The 12,111-nt window shown below is 37.2% G+C and overlaps 1 protein-coding gene across 1 annotated transcript; it reads right to left on the bottom strand.

Annotated features, from left to right (window-relative positions):
* Positions 1–8,612: 8,612 nt before the first annotated feature.
* LOC103444670 (uncharacterized) lies at positions 8,613–9,326 on the bottom strand. The gene has a single exon (XM_008383623.2). It carries the CDS (start codon positions 9,324–9,326, stop codon positions 8,613–8,615), a length of 714 nt encoding a protein of 237 aa, XP_008381845.1.
* Positions 9,327–12,111: the final 2,785 nt, after the last annotated feature.

The raw sequence follows: 12,111 nt of genomic DNA, 5'->3' as shown, positions 1-12,111 counted from the left end.
TTTCAAGGATTAAAGTTATAAAAAAAAAAAAAAAAGTTCGAAAAGGTATCATCAGCCAAAATAGAACGACAAACCATGAATCAAAATCAATATTCAAACGAAAACACTATTCACGTCGGGGTCGACCTTTTCAGACTGCTCTTCCAGTCCTTTGTCACTTTCTCCCGGCCAAAGTAATGAACAAAAGTACAATAGAAAAACGGACATACAAATTTAAAACCTCCTTTGAAAATGTTTTTAAAATGATTGAAAGCGTTTTTAGTGAATTTTTTTTTTGAATCAATCCTTAATAAAAATGTAAGTGCTTTTGGGAGCCAATTTTTTTTTCTCTTTAAAAACGCTTTCAGTCCTTGTAAAAGTATTTCCAAACGAGTCCTAAGATTAATCGAAGTCTATTTTCATGAATTACAGTCACAACAGCTTTAGTCTCAAGTAAAACTTTCATCAACTGAAGGAAGGATTGATCCTCCTGTATTTTTCCTATATATACAAGGACTTTAAATAGGGTCATTTAAAATCATCTATTGGGAGGTCCTACGCTGACTACCGTCTTGGCCCTCATCTACAATTCTTCAATTGTTGGATGTGGAGGGTTTGGACCACATCTATTGACACCTTCATAAATACACAAGATGATGAGAAAGCTTCTGTTCCATCCATCAAATTGTACTAATGCTTATGGACAATAAGAAAACATCGATCAAAATATATGTGGTGTGGGTATAGAGAGGCTAGGGTTTCCTTCTCAAAACAGAACGTGCGTGATGATGATTTCTTTATCTTTTTGTTTTTATAAAGTAATATTCTAAGTTGCAGTAAATCTACGAAAAGCAAAATCTAAATTCGGGTGCAAGAGAATGGAGGTACACTGTCTTAATAATCAACTGACATAATGTACATATGCATGTCTTTACTTTTCTAAAGGATTACTAATCATCCGGGCCTAAGGTCAATTATTAGTTATCTTAGCGGTAACAAAAGTTTTTCTTGTATTAGATTTATACAAGAAGAATTGGCACTGCATGGCAGCATGGGGCAAAAGTTGGTGGGAACAATCCATCTACCATTTTCAAATTTCAACAATATATAACTTAATGCAGTGTCAATTGCTATAACCTATATCGTGCAAACACGACATGATCGAAGGAATGGCAGTTCCAGAAAAAAATTGTATTCAAATGGTGTTCATCTGATGGCTGGCCCGTGGGAGATACTATATGTCTATGTGTGTGTAAAGCTAGCTAGGGTTCTGCAGAACTTATCGACACTAGCTAGTTAGTGTTTATACATTCCTGATGTAAAACGTACGTACACACCCTGTTTGTTTCTCACTGGCACTAGAGCTAGGGTTAGCATGGACATGGATATGTTATGTCACATGGATTCAATTAGGAGGGTCTTCAAACATAAAGGACAAATCAATCAGTGGTTAGGACCCCTTCCTATGTCACACCCCTCACCACCCTGACCCAGCTTGTTTGGAATCAAAGTCAATGGCGCTTTCAATCTGGCTACTGTGAGAAGTGGGACACCGACACTGGTGTAAGGAATTAGGGTTTTGGACCCTCAAATGCAAACTATAGTATAAGAACTAGGAATTAGGGTTTCGGATCATCAAAGAAAGTGTATAAAAAGTCGTGTGTGTTCCCTTGATCATATTCTATATTGGATCCACATTCTTAGGCTATAATGTATTTCAACGATCCAACATTTATCTTTTAGGTCTTTCCTCAATGCTCATCTCTGCCAAAAATTACCTAACTTTGAAACCATATGACAATTTAATTAAATCGTATTCATTTTAATATTTCCTTGTAGAACCGTATACGTCTATTTTCTTCGCTACAAATAAATGTCTTAATAGTTTTGAATTTGTCTAATTTTTTGCAAAGATGATCCATAAATGATGAATTAAAATATAGATGACTCAGATTCTTAAAAGAAGTTAAATGAGAACTACAAAAATAATTTGTCAAAATGTGTGTCAAAAGTTGTGCGAGCACACACATATATTTGAGAGAGGATCCTCGCTGGATCCTCTTTGTGAGAATCCTGGGGACCCTCCAATCACATCCGTTTATTGTGCAGCCAGTTTTTGTCAGGTATTAGTTGTATTCAATTTTAAATAAAAAAATTTATAATAATTTATAACTGCACGATGTATAATGAACATATATGATTTGAGAATTCCCGGGATCCTCACAAATAAGAGGATCCGGCAAGGATATAAGGGTTTTCGTCATTACTTATTGGGTAACCCTTGGTTATTATAATTTCTTTTTGTGGGAACGTGAGTTATATGTTAACTTTGTGGGTAATATCTAGCTAGCGGTCACGTTGGATCCTTTTGGTCATCTTGTGTTTGGCATGTCCTGGTTTCTGCAATTCGTTCTACTTAATTAAAATTTTGAACCTGTATAATTCTACGGGTGTGTGGTGTATATATAGAGTCCTTATCTGCAGGTAGCAGGTGACCAATATTTTGCAGCAAAATATTTTGTCGTCCGTTTTTGCTTTGGTAGTTAGGTGTGTGTGTCTGCATATGTCATGTATGAATTTGACCTCTTGACGTAAAACAAGGTTATAATGCGTGAAATGCATTAATTTAATGTGAACGATCTTTGTGAGGAACCCTAATTTTAACTTATACTGCATCCCTCATTGTATTTATGCTTAAGAAATAATGAAAATCAAGGCACATATCAATCTAGTGGGTTTTATCATTAAGTACCTCATTTATATAGTCCTTTGCCCATGCATCTTTCACCACTGTTAGCTTTGTCTAATCTTCGTTGTAAAATTCAATGATACTGGGAGTATCGTAATTTTACTTCAGGTTGATTATCATAACTCTAATGATTTTCCCACCTCCTTTTTAAATTTATCTCCTCCTGGCTAAAAGTCAAGGGTGTGCATATACGTGAGGAGAAAAATAATGCATAAAAATCACTTCTCAAAAAAATTGAGTAAGCAGCGTCATGAGAGCTGAATCCCACATCAAGGAAATGAGGGACATTGTACTTAAAGGTACCGTTTGGTACGTGGGACGGGACGGGACGGAATGGGACGAGCTGTTCTGTCCCACGTTTGGTGCGCCTAAAAACTGTGGAACGGGTTGTCCCATGTGATGAAATTTGGCTGATTTTTCGTTCCACCTCTTCCCTCTGGAACGACCCGTTCCACATCCGTGGAACACAAATTTATAACATTTTATGACAAAATTTCTCCTTATCTTTTTCAATATTTACATCATCCGTTCCATCCTGTTCCGTCCCGTCCCGTCCTGTTCCGTCTCGTCTGCGTACCAAACGGTACCAAAAGTAATTAGGCTACTCCTCATATCACTAATTGATTTTATGGTGTAACCTCAACTTTTTCATGGTAATGTCTTACAAGTGAAGCCCAACGGCCACACACGCTCCACGTCACTCAATTTGTACTATTAACTTGTTAGACTGAAAAATTCGCTATACGTGAAGAGGCGTGTTGAGAGTTGAATCTTACTCTCACATCCGGGAAAGGAAGGACCTTTACATATGTTTATAAGTAATTAAGGTTACTCCTTATATTGCCCTATGGTAAGCCCTCTTCTTCAATGCCAGGAACAGTAAATCTTAATCACATCAAGGACAGCGCTCCATGGAGCATGAGAAGTTCCAGCTGCCCTAAAAATCGCCGTCAGAATGCGTTTGCGGGGCATCTGTGTCTGCCTAGGAAAGGCCATCGATTGAATCTTTTGGTCATTCACTTTGGTTGGTTGGAAAAAACATGCACTTCTTGATTTGGCATTCGTCATCATCTTGCTTCTCCATTGAATATTGATGCTGCTGCTTACACTCACTTACCCTAAAGTGAAAGGAACTGCTTTGCCTTTTGATCATCTTCTCTCTAGCTTTGAGAAAATAAAGCAAGTTTTTTAGTGTGAAATCCATGTCATGGCCGAAAGGTAGGGGCCATGTGATGTGAAGAGTGGTCTAAGATGCGATGGAATAGATGCTGCTCCTTCGATTTTTCATTGGTTCCTAATTAAAGATCGAACACATGATCAAATTCACATAGGAAAAAAGGGAATATAAAAAGTTGGCTGGAACACGTGAAAGACTCAAGTCTAATTAAGAACTTCTACTAGCTACTAAAGTAGGGATTAATATATGTCCAAAGAGTAGAAAATAGACACCATTACATATGGGTTTTCACTTGGTGGAATGGATTTGATTAATTGTTGTTAAGTGACTAGATTAGATTAGGTTTAATGGGGGTGACGATGAGTCATGTTCATATTTATCTGTTTATATTCATGTTATGTTCGTGTTGTGCAAAGCGATACAAAAATAATTTTGCAATAATACAACAATTCATTTTTTTTATCCGAAAATTTAAAAATAGTTATCATCTTATTAATCTTGTACACATTGAGTATTATATTTGGTTCAAGCCGTTGTTTATTGTTAATGGTACCACTTTAGAGGGTTGTGTTTGTGGTCAAGACTTGTGGCGATAGCTTTGTTGTGGTCTTGTTGTATAGCAATGATTTTGATGTGTGTTTGGTATAGGTTTGTTGCATCTATTGTCATTATGACAGCTTGGTACTAGTGCATTTGTTTTGTGTGGTAGCCGCTTCGGGTTTAATTCTCTTTGACGTTTGTGCAAATTTACCTACAGATCAAGGATTTGGTTACTAAAGTTTTATGTACCCATGGCACTGCTTATAACTATTTGTGCATCAATAGAATTATGTTCTCGTTAAAAAAAAAAAAAAAAAAAGTCGTAACGTGGTGTGAGTCTAGTTCACAGGTCGGACTAGTGGGATTAACCACCTTAATTTTGTTTAAGAATTAGTTATCCTATAAGAATGTAAATCATAGGATAATGATCATCCAATTCCTCTAAGAGCAAGTCCACCCATAAGACTTTGCGCCAGCACCCAGCGCATTTATCCACTCAAGTGAACAGTAACAGACTCCAATGAACAGTAATAGGCCAAGGCATCTCCACCCCTAAAAAAATGCGCTGGCACCTAGTGAAAAAATGCGCTGGCACAAACGATCTCCATCCCTACAAAATGCGCTGGCACTCAGCCCATTTAAAATATTTTTAAATTTTTTCTAAAAGAATAAAAAAATAAAATAGTTTTAATTTCGGATAGGATTTTTAACCAATCTCGTCACGCCACGTGTCATTATCTGAACGTACTATTTTGTGAATAGATTTCCGATAATATTTTCAACCAATCCCGACACGCCACGTGTCACTTTCGTGGTACAATAATTTAGCCAAGATTTCGATAAGATTTTCAACCAATCACGTCATGCCACGTGTCATTATCCAAACGTACTATTTTGTGGATAGATTTCCGATAATATTTTCGACCAATCCTAACACGTCACGTGTCACTTCCGGTTTACAATAATTTAGCCAAGATTTCGATAAGATTTTCAACCAATCACGTAGTGCCACATGGCATTGTCCAGAACCTCATCCTTTCTTTTTTTGTCCATATAAACCCTACATCCCTACATCCATCCTTACACCAAGCTCAATCCTTCTTTTTAGCTCAGAATCCTTGTTCATCGTTTTCAAATCTTGAGTTCTTATTACAATGTCTTCTTCAAGAAGGGTGTATAAGCAGTTGCAAGAGCAACAACAAAGGTTGTTGGCACAACAGGCAGAATTGGCCAATCTCGAGGAAGGTGGAGGTGGAGATGAGGCTTTCTTCATGGAGGGGGATGAGGATGATCACCATAGAAGGCAGAAGGCCTCACATTCCCGCCGTGTCATGGAAGCCGTGGGTCAGATAGCCAAACCAAGACGTGTTGCAAACCTCGATAGAAAAAGGGAAAAACGAGGTAAAAATCTATTGGAAGATTATTTTATTCCCAATAGCATATTCCCTGATCATATTTTTAGACGGCGTTTTAGAATGCAACGACATTTGTTCAACAAAATCATGAGTGATATTTGCAACCATGATTCATACTTTGTGCAAAAAGAGGATGCTTTTCATGTTCTAGGTCTTATTCCCGAGCAAAAAATTACGGCATCCTTGCGAATGCTTGCATATGGAGCATCTGCAGATCAAGTGGATGAGATCGCGAGGATGGGAAAAACAACTGTTCTGGAGTCCCTGATGCGGTTTTGCTCTGCAATTGAAGCCCTCTACACCAAAGAGTACCTCCGGACACCCACGTCAAGGGACATGCGAAGGCTTCTGAGGAAGGTTGAGATGCGAGGCTTCCCTGGCATGATTGGAAGCATCGACTGCGTGCACTGGACTTGGAAAAACTGTCCAAGTGCGTGGCAAGGAGCATATGGCGACAGAAAAGGAGCCAAAAGCATCATTTTGGAAGCGGTGGCTTCATTTGATACATGGATTTGGCATGCTTTTTTTGGCGTTTTTCCAACAAGTAAATGATGCGTTGAGTTTTTTCCAACGACCTTGAAGACCTTGACTAGTTCTGGCGTTTTCTCCATGTACATCGCAAAACGCTTTCGTAATTTTACTCCACATTTCTCGCTTATCCATCTCATTACCCGTAATCGGGTCATGAGTAGTGTGAACCCAACATTCACACAACGTAACATCTTCAATGAGCTTCCACGAAGACATTTTTTTCTCTTAAAGTGTAGAAAATATTGAAATGTAGATAGTATAGAAAGTGTAGAAAATATTGAAATGTGGTGTAAAGGTGGAAGATGAGGGTTAGGTATTTATAGGAAAAAAAATAACATTTTTCAAATATTTCTGTAATTTTTTTTAAAATTTTATGTATTTTTTAATAATTTTTCTGTATTTTTTAATAATTTTTAATGAATTTTAATATAGTTAATTACTCTGGACCGTTGGATTTGAAAAATATTCAAATCCAAGAGCCAGGGACTTGCCACGTGGCCAACGGTCATATTTCTGACCGTTGGGGCCTTTTTTTTTTTAATTTACTTTTTTGTAAAAAAAACGTGGACCGTTGATCTTTGATCCGACGGTCTATGTTAAAAGTAAAATTTAAATTTTTTTTACCGTTGGAAATCCAACAGTCTAGAAAACTAGCCGTTGGAAATCCAACGGCCGAAAGAAAGCCACGTCACCAACTCGGGGGGGGGGAGTCAGTGCGCCTGTCACGCGGGCCCAGGCTCTGAAACCGTGTCGGGCACTCGCGCCACACCGGCGTGAATCGCACGCGCCAAGCCAATAGCCCGGCTTCTTGCTCAGTCTATTTTGGGCTGGTCCATTGCCCAGCTCGGGCTGGGTACCAGTTCATTTCATGGGGTGGACTTGATTGACAGAGGCCCGGCACGTTTTTTGGACTGAGGGCTGGGACATTTTGTCCCCGCTGGACTTGCTCTAATTTACCTTGCCAAAGAAAGATCATGCATTAATTTACAAATAGCAAGATAGATGGACTAAAATAGCCCATACAGGTTATGGACCTGATGCACCTCCAAAAATTTGTAGGACAATATGGGCTTGACGCATCCCCCAATTTGAGGCCATTGAATTGAAGAATGGACCACTGGTGTCCTTTTTTTGGGTTCAACAACAAACGTCTGAAACTTGTGGAAATTGTGTCCAAACACAACGGTTTTCACAAGAAAACATCAGAAAGTCATTAAAAATATATATTTTTTTAAAACCAAAATGGTCTCTAAAATTGGTATACTCTTCATTGGTCGTGACAATAAAAATTGATAGAAGTGGTCTTTGTGTTTGCCCACTGTAAATCATTTTGGTTATTCCGTGAAATATCCTCTTTAAATTATCACGTGAAAGACTACATGATCACATTTTTAAGGGTATTTTTGTCCAACCAATCCCTCTACTTAACGAGTATATTGACATATTTTTCACGGAAGTACCAAAATAATTTACGGGGGACAAAATCAGGGATCACTTTTATAGATTTTCATTATCAATGACCAAAATGAGAAATTATATCAATCAGAGACTATTTTAGCAAAAAAAAAAACCTTAAAAAAATACATAAGAAACACATGGAAATTGCTTGTTAAGAATGAAGAGGAGAACCTTAAAAAATGAGGAAAATTAAGAGGAGAAACGTTGACTATACAATATATTCTAGCAAAAGGATCAGAACCAGAATTTTCAAAGTATATTGTTGTCCAATATATAAATAGATAAATTAATGGTTATCTGACTTGAATTGTTCTCAAAAAATTGTTCTTGACTGGTAAAAAACGCCAGACGATTATATTGATTCATATACAGTAGCTTAATCCTAAATCGAATCCTTAAGCTTTTGTTTAGAAATTTACGGTGAACATCCACTCAAATTAAAGTAATGTGCATTCTCTACAACTTACATCAAAGTACCATAACTGGATCATCATCAAACAAATGAATTTCAATCATAAATGTCACTAAACCTACGTGGAAATACTCTAATCTCATATATTACACATTGTTTACATTTATCAACACATCAAATAAATATTGAAACCTGCTTGCAGCTCAAGTAATTAAGAATACTCACCAGTATTGTGATGTTGTGTTCAATTTCTCCCCTCTCACAATCATCGACCATGATATCACAAACTTTTCTGGTGACTGTGTCGTTGAGATGGGGGTATAGCCACGGCGTCTGTACTTCCCTCATTAACTAACATAGTATTGCACTCAATCTTCTAACATAATCTTTCTTCTTTGATGCCGCCGGCCTCCTTGTATTACTCGAGCTCTCTTTCACAGTTGGAACCGCGTACCAAAAAATAGACGTACACAATATGGCAAACGACCGCCCAAACAAGGTCAACAGCACCAAAATAAAGATCACAACGACCGGCAAATAATAATACGGCTTTCTCCACTCATCCAACTTCATTTTCCAACTTGAAAATCTTCCCTTCTTGCTCCCTTGATCAGATTCCGATCTCGATTGCTTCTGCTTCATGTCTTTCTTGTCGATGTGGGATTGGTCAATATTTTCAAAGGCTTCTGAATTAGGGTTTGCATGCTTCTCTTCACGATCACTAATTGTCTTTGTTTTGTCTTTCAGTTTGATCACGATTGGAACCGGAGCACTTGTATCAGTCTCGTCCTTGAACACGAACCGCACAAAAGATTTGTCTTTCGGGTCAATTTGCTCATAAATCTTCTGCCTTTTTTCTTCTAGGTCAGCTACAAGTGCAGAAAACTTGTCAAGGCCCCGGTCCGAATATGGGTTTTTGCTGTCCTTGTTGTGTCTTCTGTAAATCAGGCCAGCGCTTCTCGATCTCGATGATTTTCTTGGAGATGGAGGCGAAGTTGAAATCATGTGCTCATCATCTTCTTCTACTTGGTGACTAAAACTGGCACAACTGAAAGGGCTGAACATGTTGTGGTAATTTTCAGGATTTTTTCTCTCTCTCTCTGTCGTTTAAATTTTATTGGTTTTCTTTCTTTATCTGAGCTGATGATTTGGTTGTGATTGTGAAAGAGGAAGAAGAGAGGGCCAGATATATTATTGAAGGGCCTGCTGAGAGAGGCTGATCCAAACAAGCCTAGTCAAATTAGAGGTTTGAAAAGACAAAATTCCATTGAAGCTTCCGATCACCAAATTTATTTAAATATGGTGACGCTTGACTTCTTGGGGAGGAGGCAAAATTATGGATATAAATGCGTGTAGAAAGAATGATTGTATTGAGGCCAAAAGACAAGGAAAAAATGGACATTGAACGAAATTAACTCGTTAACTTAAGCACATCTACTCCTTAATACGCCTAATGCTTGGACAAATTAAAAGGCTTGAAGAAGTCCTACGTTAATGTCAATATTGAACCTAGGCATCTACGCGCATACATTTTTCAGAATCTTAAACCTGTAATAAGTACAATATTTTCTAGAAGGGGCACCATAATTAAGTTTTATGCTTTGACAGGTGCTGAGTTTTTGTCATGAAAAGTCTCAATGCTATTAGTAGTGAAACTACACGTGTAAATTTTGGAGATTATTTTGTCGAGTTCTCGATGTGAGATTTTACTTGCATTCTCCAACAAGTTATGTTGAGGTATTGGGTAAGAAACATTCAACACGTTGATCAAGTCAAACCGTCTATATTACTCTTTATCATTTCAATGCCTTTTGTTTTGTGATAACAATTGTCGATTTGAGCAAAAAATTTCCTCCAACAAAGTAAAAAAACGAATGTCACTAAACATACATGGTTGACTATTCATCTAAGGTTACACATATTTGACGAGTAATTGAAGAGAAGGGTGAACGAGTATAATTAGCAACATTGTAAACAGACATCGTAATCACATCATTTGCTCTGTGTCACTGTCTAAGAACACAATTAAGGACCTCAAAAATCAAAATAAAACATGCTTACCTCAACACGCTTCAGATATTGTAGTTTTCCTCTCACTTTCTTCTGTGTAGGGCAGCAATATATATATTGTTAATTGAAGTTGTGCACGCTTACTTCAAATTTACAGGAACATGAACAAGAATAAAAAACGTCTATTTTTCAGAAGTCCTAGAACATCTAGAAGCAATCAGATCACAATAATTCAAGCAAATTGTGTGGGTTCACAATCGAGAGACTGACCGATTGAGTTGCTAAAATATTTTAAAGGGACATGGATCCTCTCTGGATCCATGCATCCTAATTATAGGGATCCACTAATCCGGACCATTAAAATTTGATTTAACGGCTAAAGTTATTATAACTTTTAAAGTGGATCCTCGTTTGTAGCTGTTGGATCAAATTTCAATGGCCCGAATTGGTGGATCCCTAGGATTAGGATCCATGTCCATTTTAAAGGGCCTTAACCTCTCCAACTCATTTTCAAAGAATAGAGTAATAGAAACGTGGACTGGTTGTACGGCCTAATTTGCATTGTTAACGATCCGAATTGTTTATATTTTAAGTTTTAAGTTATAAATTATTTATACAAAAATCGATTCAATCAGAAACTATGTAGACATTTATTTGAAATAATTTAAACAAATGATTGTTAGCGGGGAGGGCTAGTGTTATGGTGAAAATCAAACACCTTTGTGACCCTCTTCACTTTGATTTGGGATTGGATTATGGGGTTGTTGAAATAGAGAATTCTGGGCTTTAATTTTTGAGGTTTGTGTTTTGTGATTGGACGAAAGTTGTGGAATTTGGGAGCTTTGATCGATTGAAATGGAGGATCAATGAGACCATCAATAGAGAGATAGAGAGGGAGTTGGACAAGAAGAGAGAGAGGGCGAGGGTAGAGAGAGTTCTAGAAAAGAAAAAATAAAATAAAAAAGAAGAAAAAGAAACAAAGAGAATTAATTGTTATTATTTTTATTATTTTGTTTCTTATTTTGATACTGTACAAACCATTTAATTAAGGAGGCAGATTGTCTACTCTGCTGTTACCGTGCCCTTCCCATCCCCTCTTATTTGTGTGGTAACGGTTAAGTCACGTCAACATTTTATATTGATTTTGTAATAGAGATAATAAGACAAAAAACAATAGGAATATAAAATGTTGACGTGACTTAATTGTGACCGCACAAATAAGAGGGGATTGGGAGGGCACAGTAACAAGAGGGCAGACAATCTGCCTCTTTTAATTAAACCAGTCCAACTTAACTTCTAAAATGAGTTCAGTCCGATAATTTGGTGCAATAAATGCATCCTTACTAATTTATGTATGAATGAGACTACGACAAAAGCTAAGCCGTCGTTTTGGTGACCGAATGGTGAATATAGGGGTAATTTGGCAAATTCACACCCCGAATTCATTTATTGTTGGATTCCATTTCCCTCCCATCTTTAGAAAGTTAAAAAAAAAAACTAATGAAAACAACTGAAAAACTTTGAGTTTTAACGATAGGAATAAAATAAAAGATAAAGTGAATAGTACCAGGATTGACTTTTTAATGTAAAAATATGATTTTTCATTAAAGTAAACAGTACTGAAAGCTTTTCGTTAAAGTTTTCAAATTAAAAAGCCATAGTCCAAACAAAGTCAACATGAAGACTTCAAGTTTCTTAACAAGCAAACGACGTCGTCCCGCAACCCACGGGGACACGTTGGTCATTTAAAAAACTGCCGTACAAAACCGGAATCCGAAACATTCGCAAAAGGCCAGTCCCACATGAATCGCTATCCTATTTGCAGTTAAAAAGGCAGAGG

This window comes from Malus domestica, chromosome 01, assembly GCF_042453785.1.
Source record: "Malus domestica chromosome 01, GDT2T_hap1".
NCBI classification, from domain to species: domain Eukaryota; kingdom Viridiplantae; phylum Streptophyta; class Magnoliopsida; order Rosales; family Rosaceae; genus Malus; species Malus domestica.
This window is presented reverse-complemented; position numbering and strand designations above follow the sequence as displayed.